Genomic DNA, 23,854 nt, shown 5'->3' with positions numbered 1-23,854 from the left:
AAGAATTTGAACCTGGTGAAGCCAAAACTTAGCCACTTGAGATGTTTCTGGGTAAATCATAATTACAGACATTTTTTTAAATATTAGGTGTAAGATGTATATATATATTTGTATAGTTTAGGCTTAATTACTGCTGAGTGTCCTTTTAGCAAATTGGCATTTTTGAGTGCATACTCCAGTTAACGATTATTCAATTACTAAATTAGTTAATAATTATTTAAAAAAAAATAAAACACAATAATCCTCTTGATCTACTCCAGTCTGTTTTGCAAGGCAGAATCACAAATAGACATCAACAAGTCACATTTATTACATTTTAAGTTTTATCCTATGCTTCAATTTATTTACTCCATGTGCCCTCTGTTTTTTTGTTTTTATGGAACAATCTTCCTGCAGACAGCCTCCTCCGTTGATGACAACGTTGCATTTCCATCTAGAAGTTTTTAGCCATTTTTGGCTAAGTTTTGTCGACAATTAGTGAAGAATCATAAAAAATGTCCTTTTTTTGCTTACTGTCAGATGAGCGATCCTGTATAAAATAAAAAAACGGATAGTCTTCGAACTGGCATTATTATGCTATTATCAATATATTTCTTGAAAATGGTTTCAAAACAACGTTATTGTTTGTTGTAGTAATTTCTGGGGCAGTTTATGATCCAGTTGAACATATTGTCACAGGCCTACATGCCACAATAAGTTTTTCATAAAAGAATTTTGAATCCAACAGAAATGTAAGATTATACCTAATATACTAATTTAATAAATTAGCATATTGTTGAAAAGTCCATTTATTTCGGGAACTTTATCACAAAGTTAAACACGTTTTGTAGATTAATTATACACAGAAGGATGTTTGAAAGGCCATATCTGTTAATTATGATGATTTTTCCACTTACAGGTAATGAAAACAGGACATTTAAAATTAGAACATTACCTCAGACAATTAAAAAAAACACACTTGATTCAGAGATGAGGGCTTAATGAAAAGTAGACTTAGCACCTGCTGAAATAATACTTATAATCTGGGGAAAAAGAGAATATGACTGCATCACTGGATGTCCTTTACCTTTAAATAAAACTTCAAACTCCTTTTTCGTCTCTTTATTTATTTAAGTACACCAAGATTGAAAACTCTGACTTTATTTTCCATCCACAAATACATCAACAACCTGGATGTTCTTGAATGTACTTTTTGTTTTGAGTTTAGGGGGGGATAAATTGGACCGATATTAATATTGCTGCTAGGGTTGATGGCTGATATCAGTCTGTTCATATTATATCTATATATCTCTGTATCTTTTTCTATTTCCATCTATTTTTGTCTGTCTCCATGTATCCATATCTACTGGGCTAATGCTGAAATATCGTGCATTCTTTGAAAAATCGTATAATTATGGTTAATTTTGTTACGTGTAGCTGTTTGATTTAAACTGTAAGGTTCCCCCCAGAAAACTTGCTAAGCCCTGTGGTTGGGCTCTAGGGCAGTCATTCATCCAGCAGTCTATTGTGTTTTTGAGTTAAATTTTTTTTAAAGTTGACAGAAAATTTGAAAATATGACTTGATATATTATGTTATTAAAAGATTGGAAGATTAATACCTGAATACCAACTATAAAGTCTTAAAAAATGCAAACATTTTAAAGAGACGTAAAAAAAAAAAAAAAAATTCAATGCTTATCCTGGTGGGGGCACAAGTAAAGCTTGGTGGCCCGCCAGGCTTATAATGCACTGGGGGAAACCCTGAGCTGAGCGCTTGTTATTGTCTGCAGAAGAGAAATTGTAATGTTGAAAATTGGGATTCAGCATTGAATGAAAAGCAGAAATCGGTCAAGGCCGGTGCATTCCTGCTCGGTTCAAAGCATCAAAAATCATCCTGTTTTGTTGTCGGTGTTTAAAAAGAGTGCAGAAAATGTTTGAGACTTTAATCACTAGTTTTTTACTTTTTCTACCTAAAAACTTTTGTTCCTCCATGACTTCCAGCAGCTAGCAGCTCATTTTCAGAAAACTGTTACAATTCTGCTCTTTCTGTGCACCTTTCACTCCTCTCATCTACTCCACGTTTCACACAGTGCGCTGCAGATTGTCTGGAATTCTCATGGCAAGACATGAGAAAACCACCATTGGGACGATTTGTCCAACTTTTCCTGTGAGATCAGGGTTTTGCTCTGGAAACTGTTCCCAGGTGAACACAGAGTTCCTGTCTCTTCACTTGATAAGCAACATGATTACTGTCAGCAGGACAGTTCAGACTTTGAGAGGTTTAACTTTTTTTTTTTTTGTTCACTTTAGAAACCAATTTCAGCAGAGAATATGCATTTCCTCCATATCACGTCACAAGTACATTCAGCTATCTGTAATGTTGCATATGAAGTCCCCAGAAGATAACAGTTTTATTTGACATTAATGCAAAAAAAAATAAAAAGTAACAGAAAATGAAACTCCCTCAAGGGATCAGTAACTTTGTTCCACTTTTTCATGTTCATTGTAGAAGTCCAAAACATGGATGTTGTGTTGGTTGCTCATTCTAATCTCCATGACTTTGGTTATTAATTAGGGCTGTATAATTTTATCAATTCTACAATATGTATCGATATTTTCCACCCTCGGAAGGTATCGATTTTTCATCTGCGAGTATCGATACGTTAAACTATAGGTGTCCATAGGCTTTTGGCGTCTTTTTAACATGTCTGGTTTGTGACAGCGTAGCAGCAAGACTCCGCCTCTCCCAGTCTCACTTTCAACTTGAGCTTAAAGTGCACATTATAAACTACACACCAGTTTTTAAATTGTGTTAATAGGCCAAGTAAAACCGGAGTTATGCTAAAATTAGTAAACCATATTTTTCCAGCTTTTCCGGTTATGTGAAAGGGAATGAGCTTCCAAACGTAAAAAACGGAACGGAGTAGCGGCAAAAGCAGCGAGATCGCGAAATTAACGCAGAGTTCGACTGCTGCCATCCACTTTGTGATTTGTTGTTAACTTAGTGGTTTCTGTTCTGTATATAAAGGATTACCTGAAGAATGAATACGCAGCACATGGGTTGATAACATCCGAAGCGGGTGTGCAGCATGCAGCGATGCCTTGTTTTGAGCTGGAAAACGAAGAGGGGAAACCCGCAGCCGGAATCCGCAGCGCAGTGAGGATTTCCATGATGATGATGGCGGATCGATCATTCTTTTTATCAACTGACAAAGAGTATCAGAGACTGAGAGTACGATGAGATCCTGGCAGTCTGAGAGGCAGATACTTATCCAAGCAGGGGAATGGCGGCGCTGCGCAGCTGCACGGAGTCGACCAATACGGGGTGAGGCAGAGCCACTACCCCAGCAGCTAGTAGTAAACAGCTTACAGCCACGGCTAACTCCAGGAGCCAAGGTAGAAAAGCCTTTTCCCTATAGTCCAAAAGACTTTTTTACTCCAAAATGCAGCCACAGTATGTCCAAAAGAAAAACATGAGTGCAATCATTTGCATATTGAGAGTCTACAGAGGCTGATGATCTCCTCACTCAGCTCCTGGATCACTGTTGAAACTTTGAGTTTCATGTCAAATCCACATGAATTAAATGACAGAAACTAATTTTCTCACTGCATCTTTGATTTATTTTGTCTAGCTGTAGACTGCTAGACTCTGTCCAATTAGAGTCAGGTATTGTGTAGTTGGTGCTTTTAATCAGTTTTCAGTTGATTAAATCCAAGTCTATGAAACACAAAATGTCACTAAAATCACTCTGTCCTTCTAAAATCTTTGAGAAAATCGTAAAAGTGCATTGAATCATAGCAAAATGTATCGTTTGCCAAATATCGTGATACATATCGTATCGTGGTCAGAATATCATATTGTATTGTATCATGAGATATTGCATTGCTACACCCCTATTATTAATCCATCTCTTGTCTGTGCTGTCCATAATCTGACCTTTATGGAAGAGTGGCAGCATCATACTGGGGTGATAAATTGATTTGATCACTTTAGGTTTTTGAATTTTTTGGAAATGTTTTTTCCTCACCCATGCACTCCTTTGGTTTCCACAGTTCAGAGTGATGTTTGGGCGGCCATGTTGTTTGACCAGCATGTTTTCCAGCTTCTATTTATCTGGACTTTTTGGATACATTTGTCAAAGCTTTAGAACTCTAGAAGCGTTTTTTTTTTGTTTGTTTGTTTTTTTCTCATTAGAATGCTTTTCTGTTAATTTTAAAGTATTTTTCTGGTCTTGCTTGTTCATTCTACTAATATTACGACTTTTATTCTTGGAATTCAACTACAAAATCTCAGAGCTCTATCTAATCTCTAAGGATGCACCAATCTTTTCACTTCTAATACAAATATCTGAGGTTTAGTATCAGTCGATACTGATGGAGAAAAACAGATGAATTGATTTTTTTTAATTCTTTAAAAACAGACACAAATGTACTGAAATACAATATATTTGATAACTCTGCACACTTAAATACACCATGAGCTTCGCAAGCTTCGTCAAACACATAAAAACAACTTTAATTTGTTCAGTCAGTGCAGTTGGGAGTAGAACAGCTGATGTAGAATAAATTTAGAATAGCTACATTTCCATTGACCATATAATTGTGCAAATTGGAACTGTGAACATTAATTTGTCTAATGGCAACATCGAGTTAGAAAAAACGTTTTTTTATTTAAAAGTGATGAGTGGGTTTTTCAGCCCTATCAAAATTGGTTTATTTCACAGAACTTTAACAAACTTTTTTCCCATCAAACGAGTCACATGATCACCAACGAGATGATACTATTGGTGAAAAAGACGACAACAGGAAGTGTTAGGATGATGATGGTGTGGCATGTTTCTTATTGACTTATTGCATGAGCAAACTTATTCATGTAATTTTAATTTTGTTTCTTATTTAATGGAAACACCGCAGCTGAAAGTTTGTTTTATTTATTTTTAACGACATTAGCAGAATATTGACAACATTTTTCACACATTTGTCATGGATATGCATCTACTGCCAAAAACAACAGGTTGACTATTTTGGTCAAACATCTAAAAAAAATAAACAACAACAAACCTTTGAAATGGTTCAGAAAGTGCAATTAGAAATTCTGAGTATAATGTAAAATAAATACTAAAGCATAATGTCGGTCAGAGCACACAGCACAGAATTTGCTGAATAGATTTGCTCTTATGGATCGGGCACATTGTCGCTCATAAATGATCTACAATTCTTTTCAATATCTGTACAGATATTGATATTGGATCGCTGCATCTCTGTCTCTATCCAGTCTGACTCTACCTTGTTAAAAGATGGTTCTTTGAACACTTTTTTGACCCTGCTTGAAAACATACACCAGTGGTCTGTGTCCATGTCCAGCAGGGGGCAAACCGCTCTTTTTCTACATTTCTGTATTTCGCAGTGAGGGCATCTGGGCTGTTGGCATTCAGGAATGAAAGCCAGAGGATTCCTCTTCCTCTGCGATCCAGATGTGTGTAAGTAACGGCCCTGACAGGGGCAGCATCACGCTCTGCATCGGCTGGAGGGAACGTTGGTACAGCTCCATCTCGCTCTCTCTCTTTCTCTCACTCTCTCTCCTGAACGGTTGTAGTGAAATTCATGCAAACGCTGGCGGTTTGTGCTCTCTGTCGGTTGGTAGACGTCTCTCCCGCAGGAGGAGGCTGCTGCTCTTTTCATGCGTGTAGGGGGAGTAGAGAAGGGAAGAGAAGGGGAAGTGCTGTCACGTGCAGCTGCACTCAACAACCCTCCCACTCCCCCATCCCGTCCCCCACCCTGCTTTTTATCTCAGACAGCGGTTGATGACGATGCAGTCAGCTCTATCTCTCTCCCTCCCTCCTCTTTCTCTCTCTCGCTCGCTTTCCAAATGATGGCAGAGTGTATTTATAGTCCGGCGTGCCGAGCGGGGGATTACCTCGGTGAACAAGTGGGGGCCTAATTCAGAGGCAGGCACCCGTTCTGTGACTCACTGCCACACTGCCCAGGTTTTTTTGTGTGTGTGTGTGTTCATCGCTACCAGGTATTTATCAAATTGCATGATGTTCTTGGAGAAACGTTTTCCTCTCGCCAAGAGGGAACTCGTCTTTATTTCCGGCTTTTTCAGCGTTTCGGTCACCTTCTTGTGTGACTGTCACAGAGATCTGCGACTTTGGTGGTTCTGTTGAAGAGAATCCTAGCCTGGCTTTTAGGAGCAGCAGCAGCCGCCTGTTGAACCAACAGAGTGAGACGAGACTCTGCATTAAAACCAGAGATGTGATCAGTTTGTTTGGCAGCAGCAGGGATGTGGGAACAGAACCAGATGGAGCATCAGAACACCTGGGGAAAGATGAGGAGAGAACTTGTTTAGGTGGTCTTGGACAGTATGGATGACTGTTAAGTTCTTGAATCTTGCTCGATGTTCAACCCGATGCTGGTTGGTGATGAAATCATGCATTTGGTTATTTAGAATCTAACTCTGGTTGTTTATTAGGTGGACTAGAAAATGTTGGCTCGGCTTCTGCTGGTCAGAGTTTGAAATGATGTCCTGGTTATTTACATGTTGCCATGAATCGGTTTCATACATTTAATTCAGAACTATTTCTGGAAGCTAGGGCTGAAGTTGAACTTCTTGGTGACATGTTTTTGGGTCCACCAATTGCAGTTTCATGGTTGATCACAGATTGTTCAAAAGGCCCATGTTAGATGTATTACTTTTTTTTATCTAAAAAACAAGTTGGCAGCAGTGACCTGGCAGGCGGGTCGGTTAATCAGCCTTCTTTCTCAGCAGAGCAAAAGGAGACATTGGCTGATTTTCAGATCTTTGCAGAACAGATGAGATTGGTTTCATATTTATGTTTCACCCAAAATTAAAGAAATCGGGGCGAGTTTTTAATCAGATATTGAACGTCTTATACAAGTCGGGATGCAAGTTAACAATCAAGTTAATCTAAAGTTGATTGATCTTGTCCATCCATCCATCCATTTTCTGAACACCCTTGTCCCTCAGTGGGGTCGGGAGGGGTGCTGGTGCCTATCTCCAGCTAACGTTCCGGGCGAGAGGCGGGGTACATCCTGGACAGGTCGCCAGTCTGTCGCAGTGATTGATCTTGTCGTATAACTAAATTAATTTATAAGCAGCGATGTGCTTAAAGAGTTTTTCTCTTCTGTCAAAAAGGCCATAACATAGATGGTTACTATGTACTGTATTAAAAAGATACAAAACTTGAACATTATTTTGTGCCATTGTGTTAAATCCTTACTTGAAAGTAGTGTTTTTTTTTTTGACAGCATTAAGCTTAAACATGCTCATAAAATTTAACAAATCACTTGTTGAATAATAAAAAAAAAGTCCTCTGCTTTTTTGACCTATTATCGTCAGTTTTGTAGCAAATCTGTAATGTTTGGTTGAGAAGCTGATGCTGCTCTGCCATGCAGCACTTTTAAGGTGATAACTAAGAAGCTTGTCAAGTGTTTGTTTCAAAACAGAACCGCATAAATTTCATTTTGCATTCCGCACCGGATTCTGTTTGGGTAGTTTCTCTTTCAGGTTCCATTATGACCCCGCCATCTTTGTTTCTGTATCAACTGGCTCTGCTTAAAGATCACCAGCGGCCGCTCTATATTTGCTTAAAAGAAGGTTTAAGCAAATGTTACTAATCAATTGGAACTCATTTTAATCTAATAAACCATTAATTGATAATTAGAATTTGATTCTTGTGAAGGTAGACCAAAAACCGTCGACTGACTGCAGAAGACCTGCAGTTTCAGAAGAAGTCATGGAAGATACTGAAGTGGCTGTCAAAGTTGCCCGACTTGAACATTGTTGTAAAGCTGTTAATGTTTTCTAAAAGCAGTTGTGGCTCATGGATGTTGGGCTGAATGGGCTGAGATTTGTCAGGAACGCAGCCAGGATGTCTGGAAATCCTGTGTGCCAGTTGTTTTGTTTAAATAAAAAAAAAACAACAACTTTTGAGCATTTTAAGTTGTTCTTGTTTGAATGTTGGTTTAATTGAATAAATTTAACTTGCATTGGGAAGTTGCACATTTTTCTTGGCAAGCTGCTTTCAGTTGCTATCAGAACTAAAAGAGAAACTTCTTTGGGGTCCAGCAGCTACTCAGGGTTGAAACAAGAAGCATGTGAATCTGGCTCAGACGGTGCAGTCTGAAGGGAGGGAGCTGCTGCTACCGGTTCTCAAAATAAGAGCTGAGCTAATATTTCAACAGACACTGTTAAAGGTGCGGCATTACATAAAATGTACTTTTTTTTTTTTGTTTACTCATCAAAATCATATCTGGAGTGTTGCCTTGACTTTTTTATGCATGTTTGAGAAGTCCTTTTATCTCCCATGGCAACCATTCAGCTGTGCAAAACACCTGGATGCACCTAGCGCCGCCTTCGAGGTGCAGTTTCAAAGTTTTCCCTCCCCTGTGACTTAACCACTCCGCTCCTTCAGACTAGCCAGCAGCAATTAGCAAACACCTGTTGGAACTGTGCATCTGCTGAGCTCAATATAGGAGCCACTTCAGAGTGTGACACTGGTGAAAACTTTGTTTTAAACAGTCACTGTTTCAAGGTGTTATCCAAAAACATCATTTTTAAGCCACATTTAAGATCCCTTCAGCGTTTTTATAGTAACTGTAGACTGTTACTTGATTATGCTTTAGATAGGCACTATTTGGAGAGAAAACACATACTGCACCTTTAAACCAAAGCAGAGACAGCCATAAAGAAACTAGGATTGACCACGCATTCCTATTCTGCATATTATTACATTTGCTTAAACAGAAAGTGTTTCAATTAAAGCTGAACACTGGGAGGTTGACCGTGCTCCTCTTTTCCTTTGACACAGATACCTGGAGAAGTACGAGAAGGTCCACCACTTCGGCGAGGATGATGAAGAGGCGCAGCCGGGGAATCCCAAAGCCTTCCTTCCAGTCGGTGCAATCCCCAGCTCCTACAACTACCAGCAGCACGTTGTATCAGGTAAGCAGAGCGCCCCCTGTCTGTCATTTCCTCACCGTCCTCCTGAGCCCCAGCAGCCCCAGTTACCTTCTGAATGGGAGACTCTCATTTGCTGTAACTCCATATCTATGGCTCAGACGCTCTCATCTCATGTCAGTTTTTTTTAATTATTATTATTCATTTAATTTAGAAAACATCAAAGCTCTCTTCTCGGTTCTTTTTAATCAGATGTTTTGAAATGTTGTCCCCTCAGCATAAACTGTCTAAGCTTCAGTATTTTTAATTTCCGGATAATCTGCTCTGAAATGATTTTTCATTCACTCAGAGATCCCAAAGGAGCTTTCTTTAATTGCAGTGTGCTAATTTTTACTGTATGAAAAGATGCATAAATGTCATTTTTGAGCTTTGAAGTGGATTTGGAAATTTGTCCAGCCCAGATTTGATTTACAACCCCCACCCCCCCTTTTTTTTAAAGTAATATACAGAAAGACACAGATGGAAATCTGTCATTAAAGAGCAAATGACCCAAATTGATTATCAATGACACAAAAATCTATTCCAGATTTTAAATACATAAATAAATTGAAAATAAAGTAAAAAATAATCACAATCTTCTGTAAACTGTCCCGTAGTGGCTGTGAAGTAAAGACTCTTTTAATAAGGCCTGAATTATTTAGTTTTCAAAGGGTTTGGTTCATTTGACACAGTGCAGAGAAAATGTAACAGATGTTGCAGTTTTGGTCCAAAAATGGTCTTAAAACAATGTAGATCATTAACTTAACTTCTAGATATTTGCCAACATTTCCCACTACAGCATGCTCCACTAAGGCAACACAACTGAAATCAGCTCTGACTCAATCCATAAGTTGATATCTTGTGGCAAACGGCTCATTTTTAGACCTGAGAAAGTGATAAAATCACACCAAACAGTATTGCCTGGTAACACTGTGGAGTGGTGCGTTCATGAATCTGAAACGGATCAGGTTTTTTTGAGTTTCTAACTCCGGTCAGGGTAGTTCTCTAGTCCAATGAAAGATGATGGACTGCAGAAGCTTAAGAGGGAGAAATGTGACGTTGAGGATTTTGATGAATTCACGCAGCATAAAAGTTGGAGAATCTGCTTTTTTTTAGGGGAAGATTGGCTGATTTCAGCTGCTGGTCATTTGATTGACCAGTTGTTGTTGCCACTCTACACTTCATAACCTCATAGAAATGCACTGTAATTAGCTCCGAATCTGTTTGGCTGCAACAAAAATGCGCTTCTACATCAGTACTGTTAGAATTGTCATTTAAAATAAATGCTGCATTTTTGCATTAGTAGTCTGAATAACACACACAAATGGGTCTGTGGTGTCATTTTAGCAGAACACACAAACCATTTTAATTTGCCTAAGGAATGCCTTCATCATTCCAATAATGAAAGTCTGGATTGTTCAGTTATTTAGTCAGTATTGACATGAAGATCAGTTTCTAAGTGTGGGATCGCGTTGCATTTACAGCAGAAAATACAAAGCACTTCACTATCTACTTTAAAAACATTCTCTTCTCCCGTTTGTTGTTCACTTTTCCAGCACTGATTCATTCAGTTCCGTTCACTGTACTGCTGTGTTTTCACCAAGGTTATCAGGATACCCTCCCTAACTCCTTCCCTCCCCACATGAATGCATCAAGTGTCCGTTTTCTCCAGCAGGAGTGCAGCTGTTTTCATGAGGAAAAACCAGCTCGGAGGATTTAAAACTGCATGTCAGTGTGGAGTCCACTGAAACCGGCGGCTCTGTGTTCCTTATCTGGGCTGCGGCTCTGTGAATGCGAGCCGTCCCGTCGCCACACAGGGCTGTAGTGTCGGCCGGTGGGGCTGCTCTCTCAGATAATTGACTTTCCTGACAGCGGTTATTGATGAAGGGAAGAAGGACGCACTTGTTGTTGGTTTTCCTTCCACCTCGGTTCAGATTAGTCTCAGCCTCGTTTTTTTTTCTTTCTCTTTTTATTTCTTTCTTTCTTTTCTTTCTTTTTTTCTTTCCTCCTTTCTTTCTTTCTCTTTCTTCTGCTCAGCTAATTGACTCCAAAACACGACCGCTGTGGGAAATGCAGTTTATTGAAAATGCACAAACACAAGCTAGTCATAGTTTTCACTATAGCACATTGTTCTGATTATTAGACCAGCAGCTTTAGTCTTTAAAGCTTTAAACCAATCGGCAGCCACACAAAGATTAATAATTAACTGATGAAAATGAAGCAAAACTTTATTCAAACTTCATCATTAATTCATATGCATTCTCTTTCAACACTTGCAGTACAGCAGTTACAAAATATATTTTCTTGACCATATGCATTAAATTAACAATATAATTTGCAAACAACATATTATTTTGAATTTATTTATTTTAGACCGTTTTGTTTCCACTCACTCATCCAAACTGTTCCATAGTTTTACTACATGCACTGAAATGCACATCTGTTTAAAAAAACAAACATTTTAAATCATATTTCCTTCTGTTGTTTTTATGTCTTGAGCTCAAGACAAATAACTTTTGTAAATTATCAATAACCTCATTTTTAGCTTTAAATATAACATCATTTTTAAATTAACCAAGTCTCATTTCAAGATATTTGAATGAATAACATTTTATGTATTTTATGAGATTTCCAGTTGAGTTTGTGATCAACAACAGCCCCTAAAAATGTAACTTTATGTACTTTTTCCATTAGATGATTATCTATTGCTCTGTTACCAAAAATCATACGTTTTCATCCCAGCTTATTGAAGATTTATTGTATTCAAATCGCTCATTATGTTTGACAAAAAAAAGGTGATTAGTAGTAGTCTAATACCATCATCCAGTGTAGCTGGTTACCATGGAAACTGAACACAGGCCAGTGGGTATTTTCATTCCCTTCAGATGACAGTAAGTTCTCATGCTCTGCAGAGTTTGTGAAGTATTCATTTAACTGCTGTGATTTGTGTAAAGACCCACTTGTAGTTTTATGTCTCCCAGGAGATGTTTACAGATCTTTCTGCAAACCTTGTAAATTGTGTTTTTTAGCGGCTTACATGATGCTTGGTTCTGCAAATGCGGTCTATAAAACCTGATTGCTGCTGGAAGGTTTTCTGAGCTGAGCTGACTTAAAGAAAAAAAAAAGCTGTTTTTTTTTTTTTTTTTGAAGATAAAAGAGATAAGGCAGGAAGAGGCTGTGGAAGTGATGAAATGAAGCGGTTTCTCCCAGACTGAAGTCGTTTCATATCTGTTGCTAATGTAGGAGAAACTGATCCGAGTGATTTCTGTGAGCACAAAACATTTTAGGGCTGGAAATACTATAGTTAAGACCCCTCACCAAACTGAAGAAGCCGTTGTCTGGAAAAAGCGACGTACACACACACGCACACACACACACAGAAGGATTGAGGAAAATCGAGCAGGATTACAGGGAAGACTCTCACATTTGTTGACAGATTGTGCTTTGTAACACTGGATCATTTCTATTTGAGATTTCTTAAATGATAACACGGTGAGGACGTCTCGCACTGTAGAAATGTGGGTTTAGATTATGAGTAGCTCGGTAGATTGAATACTTTTAAAACAGAGTTCCTATTCTGCATGGAAAAAGTATGGAAAAGCAAAATGGAGTGAGGACAGTATGCATTTCCAGACTTTGATCTTCAGTTCTTCATTGCTCTTCCATGTAGCCTGATGCATGTCCTCCTTTCCTTTCTTTCTTTTTCTTCCAGACTATCTCCGCCAAAGTTATGGGCTGTCTACAGACTTCACCCAGCCGTGCGACTACAACAAACTGGTGCTCTCGCTGCTCTCGGGTCTACCCAACGAAGTGGACTTTGCCGTTAACGTTTGCACGCTGCTCTCCAACGAGAGCAAGCACGCCATGCAGCTGGACAAGGACCCCAAGCTGGTCACGCTGCTGCTGGCCCACACCGGCGTCTTCGACGACTGTAAGCCCCCCACACACAAGACTTCAACTTTCATTTGATCGTAGTAGTTTGCTTTACCGTTTGGGATTATATCAGTAAAGACGATGACTAATTTAGATGTTGTGTATCCTGAAGGAACACCACCCAGCTGCCGCCTTCTCCCTCTTCTTTGTTTTCCTATGAATGTTGATCTCTTTTTAGCACCTCCCAAGTTTTCTAGTCAAGGAGGAGTTGTGGAGCCTTTGAAGGGAGAAGATGTCTGGACCTAAATCAAATTTAGATAACAGTAACTAAGCTAAGCCTTGGCTCTCCCTCTAACCCTTTTTATGTTCTTTTCCAGCTCTAGGCAGCTTCTCCGTGGTGTTTGGGACAGACTGGAAGGAGAAAACCTCGCGGGACTTTGTTAGGGTAAAGTTTCCTCTCACCTCCTATAAAGCTGTTTTTTAAGTTTGAACATCTAATAAATAAAAATCAAATTACTCAAATTTCCATCAACAACTAAGCTAACACGCTACACTAATGTTCAAAGATTCTTTTTTTTTTTTTTTACTTGAGCAGCTAGCAAACATCTGGAATAAGGTGCTCTTATTGTTTACTGAGGCATTTATCCAATATTAGGTCCTCTAAGTGAAAAGATTTATTAGGCCATTAGTAGACGAGGATGTGCAGGTTTTTAATGCTCCAAAATAATTAAGTATTGATGCTGTAAAATCAGCTTAAACGAGCATTCTTCTGGTTTGAATCTGTAATCTCCCCTTATGTCTACGATCTGCTGTATAGTAAAAGCTAGATTTGGATGAAGTGGGAAAAATGACCTCCTGCTGCGATGTGGTGAATCTGTTCCTGTTGTTTATGATGAAGACCTTCAGTCTGCTGCTGGTTTTAATTATGTGCCACATTTTATTTATTTATTTATTTTTTTTATGTTTGTCAGTGAGTAATGCCGACTCATTTTCCTGATCATCGTTTTGTCTGTAGCTGATCTCACTACACAGTGGACCGTCTATCCTTAGCTCAGTGTTTTGACGGCATGTTGTTCCTTCACAGTTCTGGAAGGAGGTGGTGGAGGACGCCGAGGTCCGAGAGCTGATCTGGGACAAGAGCAGCTCAGCACAAGGTAAAACATTTTGGATCAGAGTTGTGTGACCAATTTCCAATCTACAACTAAATCATAATTTATCTTTAAAAATAATGTAAATATCTAATTTTTTTAAAATATATGGCATAGACTACTTTTTTTTTGTCTCGAAATAAAGATTGTCATGTTTCATAAGACGCCTGCATTTAGAATATTTGTACACAACACCTTTGACTAGTCATAAGTGTTTTATATTGAAGGATGGGTACTTAAATTAGGATTTTAAAGCAAATAGAAAATAGCAATTGACATTTAGCGTCACATATTAGCAATTGGCTTAGTTTGAACAGCTGGCATTTCTAAAACCACTGCCAGCTTTTATTTTCTGGAGTTTTCAGACTTTTTATCATCAGTATCATCTCAATAAATATATTTTCCATGTGGTTTAAACAAGACCACAACAGAAGTTGGAGATATTTTTTGATGAATGATTGTAAAAACATCCTTTCAAAGGATGAAAAATCCCCAGGAAGACTTCATTCAGTGAATGAATGAATAAAAATGAAGTCAGAATATTACAGGAATGAACCTGCAGGGAGTAGTCGTAGTGTTACGAGATTAAAGTCGGAATAATATGACGATAAGTCGTAGTAATGAGAATGAAGTCATAGTCTTGTGTTATGTCTGCTCTTTTAGTTTTGAGTTTTATACTCTTAGCGTGACCCTAATACTCCGTTGTAAAAATGTTATAGAATGTAAGCTGTTTTTTTCCTTTTGTTTGTTTTTTTTGTTTTTTTTTCTTGAATCTATTTCTCTGAATTCATTTTCAGTGGTGATTGGTGATGGCATAAAATACTGAGACTTCATTCAGTAACAACTTCCGCACTGAAGAGTTTTCATTTTAGTGTGACTTAAGAATTTAGGAATGCCGTTACATTCCCTGAGTGTAAAAAGACTGGATTTTTGAGATTCAAACTAGTTAGGACCAGTCAAATTGCAAATCTACAATTTCTCATTAAATCTAGTCCCAAAACTAGATTTAAGTCCTACAGTCCATCCACTTGGCTTAGTCTGACCGACCCTGCCCTTTCTGCTCTGACCACAGATGGTACGTCCAGGGAGGACCACTGGCAGAGTCTCTTCCACCCGCCGCGGAACCCAGGTACCAGTGACATGGAGGCCCAGCGGGTGCTGCAGGTCGCCGTCATCCTGCGAAACCTCTCCTTCGAGGAGGCCAACGTCAAGCTGCTGGCGGCCAACCGAACGTGCCTGCGCTTCCTTTTACTCTGCGCCCACTGTAACCTCATCTCACTCCGACAGCTCGGACTGGACACGCTGGGCAACGTGGCTGCTGAGGTGGGTCATCAGTTTGTGTATCGACTACAGATCAACCAGACAAAATCCTCAGTTTGTGTGCTCAATGTCTATGTTTCTATGAGAAAGTTACTGGTTTAGTTCCCGTTTCACCCAACTGGAGCGTGCAATGCTAATGTGGTTAGCTTAGCTTCATCAGGTTTTAATAAGACGGCTGCATAAAGACTCTAAAAACTCGTCTGTTTTTTTTTTTTGTTTGTTTGTTTTTTTTTTTTAATCTCTTAGCTCCAGCTGGATCCAGTTGATTTTCGGACGACGCACCTGATCTTTCACACCATCACCAAATGCTTGATGTCCAGGGACAGGTTCCTCAAAATGAGAGGTGGGTCTAGTCAAAGTGTAGGTAGGAAACGCCTGCAGCTTTGAGAGTTTCTAAAAAGCCTCTGTTTCTGCTTAGCTATGGAGATCCTGGGTAACCTGAGCAAAGCAGACGATAACGGCGTGTTGATCTGCGAGTATGTGGACCAGGAGTCGTACAGGGAGGTGATCATGCTCCTCACTCTGCCGGACCTCATGCTCCTCATGGCCTCCTTGGAGGTTCTGTACCTGCTGGCCCAACTGGGAGAGATTCCCTGCAGCAAGATCGCCTCGGTTGACCACAGCATAGGTACATGTTCACTGAAAGTCTCGATTAAAGAGATTTTCCCCTGATAAATGATTGAAAAACAGAAGTTTTGCTTTGTCTAATCTAAAAATGAGATTGAAACATTTGATTTCTTCACAGCACTATGCTGTAGCAGTACATTTCAGTTGAAGTTCACCGTCGAGTCTGCTTTGTCTTCCTTGTCCCGGCTCAGACCTGTTGGTGCGGTTGGTGTCGGTAGACCTCCACACGTTTGGGCCCGACGCCCTGACGGCAGTGCGGTTGATCGAGCACCAGGCCAACGCCGACCAGGCCGCCGAGGTCCGACCGCAGCTGGTGGAGCAGGTACCTGCAGCGGTGCAGGGGGCGACTGTTCCAGGTAAGGGCTCCTCAGAGACGCTTCAGGCTTTTTAACTTCCTTTTACTCTGTTAGACTGGTAGACATTAGGAAAAAAATATCTGAAAGTTGGCAAAGAACGATTCCTCACCTTCCAGAAAGATGACGCCCGAAACCATAAAATCAAAGCTACAGTGGAATAGTGAAAACCAGAGCATATCCATGTGTTAGAAAGGACTCAGCCAAAGTCTGGACCTAAATTGAATTTAAAACTGTTGCAAGTCTTGAAATAGAAATGCAAACCACATTTCTTGGATTTTAATTGTGCAAGAAATTTGAAAAATTCCACTTCAGAATTTTGCTTCACCTTGTGTCAAACTATCAGGAAAATACATTGAAGTGACAGGAAAAAGTTCAAGGTGTTGAACTTCCTGCTCTGTAGATATGTGTAAATTACTCTTCCAAAGTTCCTCAGAACTGTCATTGTTACAAAAAAATGCCGTTGCCATTGTTTTCCTTCAGATCAGTCAAAACCAGCCAGTCTTGAACAAAAGTGAATAACAATAATTAAGAGACTCCTGGCTTCTGCACATGGTTCTTCATTAGTTTGCTGACATCTAGTGGGTATCTATGTAGCACTACAGTTGTATTTGTAATGCTTTCATAATGTCTCCTTAGTAACAAGAGTCCCTGTTCAGTCCAACGTACCACCACCACCTGGTATCGTCGAACTAGATGGGGAGAAGTTTACGCTGCAGTGGTGAGTTCTGGCTTTTTACATCTATGTTGATCTTTGTAAGTAAAAAGACTTTTTTTTCTATTTTGTGGTAACTTTAAAACCTGTTGATTGGTTTCTTTCTAACAGGCTGAACGCACACTTTGAGACGAACCCCGAGGGCTCGGTTTCACGATCAGAAATGTACTCCGAGTACCTGGCTACATGCAGCAAAATGGGACGCAGCAACATCTTGAACTCCACCGGCTTCCTAAAATGCCTGCGGTAGGTACACAGCGCACGCGACTCGTTCAAGTTAGTTTAGTTGCTGGGCAAGATCAGTAGATAAATCCCAGAAGTGGGCTTATATATGTAGAATCACAAGGTTTCTCTTCTGCACAGGACGGTGTTCCCCAACCACACCATGAGGCGGCAAGAGGAGGCAAAAGCCAGCAACCCGCTTCAGATCCTCCTGGTGGGAATAAGGCGAAGAGCAATCCCTTTGCCCATCCAGCTGTACTACCAGCAAACCCAGCAGCAACACCAGAACCCAGCCGCAGCTGCTCCACCTCCTGTAGCTCGACACGAAGCACCTGGAGATCCTCAAGCTCCACCACCAGGTACCTCTGGTTTTTGTTTTCTTAGAAGCAGGCGCTCTGGTCTGATGAAGATTTTGGTCTGCAAGCAAAATGCTTTGTGTTGAAGAAAACTGTATCTAGGAATGCACCGATATGAAAACTTGTGTTGATATCAATATTTGATGTTAATATTGCTGTGTGGCTGACGACTGGCATTTACCAATATTACACATATTTCACTTGTGGCAGATGGAATTTTAATGGGAAGCTTGTTTGTAGAAGATGTCACTACTCTCCACAGAAGTTTCTGAAACATTGTATTAATCTGTATATTAATAAATATTCATGTTGTGTTACCAGGGTTACTGCCGGGACATCCTAATCCTGGACCACAGTTCGTGCGGCCCCCGGGGGCCCCACCCATGGCCTCGCCCGCACAGGAAAGTTCTCGTGTAAACCACCCAACTGTTCCCCGTCACCCTGGTCCCCCACAGGCGTCGCCACAGTTACCCCCAACCTTGGTCCGAACAGCTCCGGGGGTACAGATCACAACGTCCGCTGCGGCCGCCCAGAATCACAGCCCACAGAACCCGGCGCCCCCTCCCGTGCCTCAGCAGCAGCACTCTCCCATGCTCCCCACAGGGGCTCCCGTCACACTATTTCAGCCAGTACCACAAGGCCACATCCTCACCGCCCGGGTACAAGGTGTGTGCTCCCAGGTCACCCAGCAACCACCTCTGCCTCAAACCCTCCCCGTCTCTGGGCCTCAGGGTGGAATACCCCAGGTTGACACCCAGTCTACTGCTGCGGTTTCTGTACCCTCTTCCATCCAGGTGGGAGGCAGCCAGGCCATAGGGATAACGGGCGTGGCCAACTCCCAAGGTTCTCGCGTTACATTTCAAAATATTGCTCCCAAACCAGCACCAAACCAGTCAGGTGGGCCAACAGCCACGTTAGCCCCTCCCAACCAGCAGCCTCAGCCTCAACAGAGCGTAGTAATAGTCAGTCCCAATCCTCAGCAGAATGCAGCCTACACCCCGGCCATACACCAGATCGTTCTTGCCAACCCCGCCTCCATTCCCGGTGCCCAGACTGTCCAGATAGCGGGGCAGCCCGGAGCTGCTTCCAGTCCCTGCTCACCTGCTGCCTCTCACTCAAATACCCAGGTCCAGTCCAATCAAGCTGTCAGCCACGCACTGTCCACGATACGGCAACAGCCGCCCCCGCCGCCGCCTCCTCCTCTCCAACTCATATCCCAAACTCCTCCCACTCAACCTACCTCCACTGAATCCAGCTTGATCAAACAGCTACTGCTTCCAAAGCGAGGGCCTTCTACCCCGGGAGGGAAGTTGATCCTACCTGCCCCACAGGTCCCCCCTCCGAACAACACGATAGCCACCAACCCACAGGTCATCTACCAGAACCCCTCTCCTCAGCCGGTCAGCGTCCAGCTGGTCCCTGGCCAGCTTCCTGCTTCAGGTGCCCCGCCCCTCCAAGCAGTCCAGCTGCTGCCAGGGCAGCTCATCTCCACCAGTACGCCGGGTGGAGCGGCCATCATCCAGGCCCCCACAGCAACCGGACAAGTCACGTTCACCGTGGTCCCCAACACTGGCTTCACCACCTCTACTGCTGCCGTCGCCGCAGTCAGCCAGGGCGTCGTGGCCCCGGGTGTCCCGCCACCGCCGTTTTCTACTGGAACAGTCCCCCATCACGTCTCAACAGGTGCGCCGCTCCCACCGCCACTGCCGGCTCCCCTCAGAGGAGACAAGATAATTTGTCAGAAGGAGGAAGAGGCCAAGGACGCCACAGGGCTGCATATCCACGAAAGGAAGATAGAGGTGATGGAGAACTCTTCGTTGGCAGAAGGAGACCCTTCGAACGGCAAAACGAGGAACGGGGACGTCGCGGCAGGTGCCAAGCTACTAAACGGTGGGAAGTGCGTGGAGCCGAATCTACCTCCAAATCACTCAGGGAACAGCCAGGGAGTACTCAACGGCCCGGCAACGGAGAGCCTTTCCTCCAACGGGAAGCAGGCTCTCTCTCCAGGCCCAAACGCCCCTCTCGAGGGCAACGCCGACCCCAAAAAGACCCTGGTCAATGGGGTGTGTGACTTTGAGCGGGGCGATAGCGGTGGCAACTTTAACAAAAACATTCCAAATCACATTGCTTCCAAACAGTACTTGGGGAACGGGGATGTGGGCGCCTCTGAAAAGACTTCAGATCAGAGTCTGCCCAGTCCGCCCCCTCCCCAGCAGGACACTGCCAAAGCCCAGCAGACCGAGCGCCTGGCCAACGGACCCCAGCCTGCAGCTCACCGGCCGCCCTCGGAACTAACTAACGGACCTCTGGGGCCGGCGCTGGGGCACGGCAATCCTGTGCTCAGACAGCAACTGCTCCCCAACTCCACGCTGCCCTGCTCCATCGCTTCGCAGAATCCCACCGCCTCTCCGGCAAACGGCCTAGCGTCAGAGCCCCGGGGCCTCAAGAGGCCCGCCGAGAGCGAAGAGCGCAGCCCGGCGGCGGCGACTTCCTCCGGGATCCCCAGCAAGGTGGGAGTTCGGATCATCACCATCAGCGACCCCAACAACGCCGGCAGCAGCGCCACCATGGTGGCGGTCCCGGCAGGAACGGACCCAAGCACAGTAGCCAAAGTAGCAATAGAGAACGCCACTCAGCAGAGGAACTGCTCGCCTACACAAGCAGCTGGCGCCACGGTGAGTCACTCTGGGGTTTCCTCCACATAAACCACATTTCTGCATATGTTCTCCTCCTAATGGGACTTGATGTTTGGTCTACCGCATGAGTTAGACTTTTGATGACAGTAAATTCTGGAAAAGGAGAATCACTGACATAGATCCTGTCTGCAACATGAGTATTTAGCAGAACTAGTTTTTTTTTTCTTAATTTAATCTTTTTAGTAAAATTCAAACAATGTTTTGGTGGGGATTTTTTAAAATTGTTATATTTAGTGACATTTTTACTAAGTAAAAATGTCACTAATAAATTAATTAATAAAAAGGTTATATAGATGCCCACTTTTCAGATGTCTAGTATAGATTTTGTTTTAGAAACCTCAGCTGTGGAGCCGTTTTTCTACTTTTTGTTTTTAAGAAATGAGCTCAAAAAGTTACACCTGTCTGTCGCCTCCTACTGGTGTGGAAAAGGTTTTTGATTGAAATCCTATTCACAATGTAGAAACTGTCACTTTGCAACCTTAATTAAGGTTCTAATGTCATCTATGACATTTTCTATATTTAAAATTTGAGTTGCTAAGTTACTGGTATCTTTGCTGTAAATGTACTTTGAGTTTAGAGCGGGGCTGTTGTTGGGTAAATTTTCGAATGTCTAAAAGTTTGGAGGTTAAGAAGGTGAGTCCAGTCAAGACCATGTGGCTCTCACTGATACCCACCTCCTACAGCGAAGCAGCTGAGTGAACAACCTTTGCCAAGAGAAGGGCCTGGGTTACATCTCAGCCAACAGATTGGCCCTAATCCTGATCTCACGCCTGCGTCCGATGAAGCCGTTTGTCAGTCGTCCATGTTTCTAAAACCGTGTCTCCTCTCCAGCCGACTGCCACCCCGCCCCCAGCTCCCTCCTCGCAGCCGGCACCAGCAGGCAACCACAGTCCGCACCTCCCAGCGCAGCAGACCCCCACGTCGCCGACGGAACCGGGCAGGAAAGCAGGGCAGAACTTCAAGTGTCTGTGGCAGTCGTGTAAACGGTACAGCGCCCCCTTCTGCTTCTCTTTTCACCTGATGTGTGATCATTTCAGCCACGTCTTTGTAAAAACTTCCATGTTTTATTTTTTGTTTGCGGTGTCTTCCAGGTGGTTCGAAACTCCGTCTCAAGTGTTTTACCACGCAGCAACGCAACACGGAGGAAAAGACGTGTATGGAGGGCATTGTCTGTGGGAGGGGTGTGAACCTTTCCCCCGGCAGAGACTGTCCTTCATCACACATCTGCAGGTAAAATCCCATCATCAGTCAGATGAGAAACAATTTTTATTCTCCAATATTGACCTTGTTATATTACTGCCTTGATATAAAAACAGTATTTAACTTTGTGTGAACCGTGTCTTCTCTGCTTCCCCAGGATAAACACTGTTCCAGAGAGGCTTTGCTGGCTGGACTCAAACTAGAGGAGCAGCAAGCACAAAGTCCCAATCAGACATCTTCCCAGTGCGTGCAACTTCCCGTCTGACGCGACTCTTAACTTGAATCAAAATCATCCGCGTTTATCAAATATCAGCTTTGCTAACAACGGTTTGTGTTTGCTCTGTGAAGGACTCCGCCAGCGGCAGGCAGCACTCCGGCACAACGAGCACCAAAAGCAATCGTCAATCATCCGAGCGCAGCTCTCATGGCCCTACGTAGAGGTTCTCGAAACTTGGTCTTCAGGGACTTCACAGTGAGTACAGCCAGCCTCACACACTTTTTAAAAAACTACTATTATTAATATTTTGACTCATGATGGAATTTACAATACTTATTTAAAAAAAAAGAAAAACAGTCTGTTTTTATATTCAGGGTTCATGCGGGTTCTTGAAATCCTCATAAATGCTTTAAATTCAACAGGTGTTTTTAGAAAGTGTTTCATATTCAAACTGCTCTTTTGTAATAAAGTCCAGTCTAAGACTTGATGAAAAGAATACATTTGAATTTTTTTTCCACTGTCTGAAGTTAAATCAGACCAAAATTCTCTTGTTTTTTGACAGAATTACAAAAATTTCAAAACATTTTTTTTTATCTTTACTTTTTGGTTTACCATGTCTCTGTTGTAGAATGTAGCGCACCATCACGAGGTATTAACAGTAGTAAAAGATATCATAAAATAGTGCATTGAAAATGTCGTCTTTAGATCATTTGTATTTTTTATTTTTTTTTTATCTCCATAGTGTGGTGCTGGAAAAGTTTTAAAATTTCCCTTGAAAGTGCTTGAATTTTACTGTGGGAAAACTCAACAGACCTTTTAATTGATTATATTAGACTTGTTGACTTTCTGGGTGTCACTTCTGCTTGTTGAAGGCAATCAGAAAGCCAAAAACAAATACTGTTTCAGTATGCAGAGACATTATAGAAGAGGGAAAAAAGCACGGATGATGTAGTAGGCGACTGAGCTTCTCATTAAGATAACCTGCTGAGAAAAGTGATGTTTGTATTTCTTGTAGGACGAGAAGGAGGGACCAGTGACCAAACACATACGACTAACTGCTGCCTTAACATTAAAGAACATCGCCAAGCACTCAGACTGTGGTCGCATGTAAGTTTCCTGCTTGACTGAATGAAGTTTGGATCCACACTGTGGTGATGTAATTAAGTCTTCTTCAATATAATTAAATCTACAAAATACAGTTGTGGCCACATTGTTTGGTAAACCCTGGTGAAAATGAATATAAAGCCTTAAAATATCGTCTATTTTGTTGTTTTTCAAAAGGATTAGTTATTAGTGCCTCTATAAGCATCTTGTATTTATTATTTTTAGAAGCTTTGTGTCAGTAATCCATGACTTCTGAGTCCCACTGGTATGAACATGATGTAATATTTCAGCTCTTGAAGGTGGGAGGCCTTAATTAAGTTTCCACTACACACAGTGAGCAGGATGGTGAGGGAGAACTACCACGAAGAGAGGCGTCTTGGGCTTTACCAAGTCTCCATGACAACAAGGCTCCACCTACCTTATAATGCATTGCACATTAGGGCTGTGTAATATCGATTTTGCGATATATATCGATATTTTCTTTCCTAGAAAAAATTTGATATTCATCCGCAAATATCGTAACATCCAACTGTCACCTTGCTCACTCACTGCTTGCTTTGCCGGGAGAGTGATTAGGTCATCAGGCTTAGAGTGATTCCTTCAGATATTAAGTGTCAAGGTTAAAAATGTATCAAACTATTCAGAGCAGGCTACTTGGTGCACTTTATTTACTTTACAAATGCATGTAAGCTACAGTTTGTACTGTTTCAATTAAACATGTTTTCTCACCACTTCTTTGATTCATTTTGTCCAGCTGTCGACTTTAAGTGCATGTCCATGTCCAACCAGAGCCAGGTATTGTGTAGTTGGTGCCTTTAATCAGTTTTCAGTTAAATTAATTCAATCCAACTCTATAATAGTCACAAAATGTCACCAAAATCGCTCTGTCCCTGTACAATCTTTCAGAAAATTGCAAAAGTGTATTGAATTGTATCATTTGAGGGGATATCACAATATATATCGTATCGTGAGCAGAATATCGTGTATCGTATCGTGAGATTATTGTATCACTACAGCCCTACTCGTAACAGAGTCTTTTTCTGCGAACTCTCAATAAAACATGGTCGACTCTTTCCAGTCACTTC

At 41.8% G+C, this 23,854-nt stretch overlaps 1 protein-coding gene across 3 annotated transcripts in view; it reads left to right on the top strand.

The window, feature by feature from the left end:
- The window catches only part of arid2 (AT-rich interactive domain 2), a 39,648-nt gene that overhangs the window by 10,366 nt on the left and 5,428 nt on the right, over nucleotides 1-23,854 (top strand). For 2 of the 3 annotated variants that reach the window (XM_015030543.1, XM_015030545.1), the window contains 17 exons: nucleotides 8,811-8,944; nucleotides 12,651-12,869; nucleotides 13,189-13,256; nucleotides 13,896-13,965; nucleotides 15,032-15,282; nucleotides 15,526-15,622; nucleotides 15,698-15,907; nucleotides 16,098-16,262; nucleotides 16,899-16,980; nucleotides 17,086-17,220; nucleotides 17,338-17,555; nucleotides 17,874-20,227; nucleotides 21,080-21,234; nucleotides 21,340-21,478; nucleotides 21,606-21,691; nucleotides 21,797-21,920; nucleotides 22,681-22,772. In XM_015030543.1, coding sequence (XP_014886029.1) covers nucleotides 8,811-8,944; nucleotides 12,651-12,869; nucleotides 13,189-13,256; nucleotides 13,896-13,965; nucleotides 15,032-15,282; nucleotides 15,526-15,622; nucleotides 15,698-15,907; nucleotides 16,098-16,262; nucleotides 16,899-16,980; nucleotides 17,086-17,220; nucleotides 17,338-17,555; nucleotides 17,874-20,227; nucleotides 21,080-21,234; nucleotides 21,340-21,478; nucleotides 21,606-21,691; nucleotides 21,797-21,920; nucleotides 22,681-22,772 — 4,599 coding nt within the window. The remainder of the gene's footprint in view (nucleotides 1-8,810; nucleotides 8,945-12,650; nucleotides 12,870-13,188; nucleotides 13,257-13,895; nucleotides 13,966-15,031; nucleotides 15,283-15,525; nucleotides 15,623-15,697; nucleotides 15,908-16,097; nucleotides 16,263-16,898; nucleotides 16,981-17,085; nucleotides 17,221-17,337; nucleotides 17,556-17,873; nucleotides 20,228-21,079; nucleotides 21,235-21,339; nucleotides 21,479-21,605; nucleotides 21,692-21,796; nucleotides 21,921-22,680; nucleotides 22,773-23,854) is intronic. The other variant, XM_015030544.1, reaches the window with a different exon arrangement.

The sequence above is a fragment of the Poecilia latipinna genome, unplaced genomic scaffold, assembly GCF_001443285.1.
Source record: "Poecilia latipinna isolate Pla-1442-1.1 unplaced genomic scaffold, P_latipinna-1.0 Scaffold186, whole genome shotgun sequence".
NCBI lineage: Eukaryota > Metazoa > Chordata > Actinopteri > Cyprinodontiformes > Poeciliidae > Poecilia > Poecilia latipinna.
Note: the sequence above shows the minus strand (reverse complement) of the source record. Positions and strands in the feature narration are given on the sequence as shown.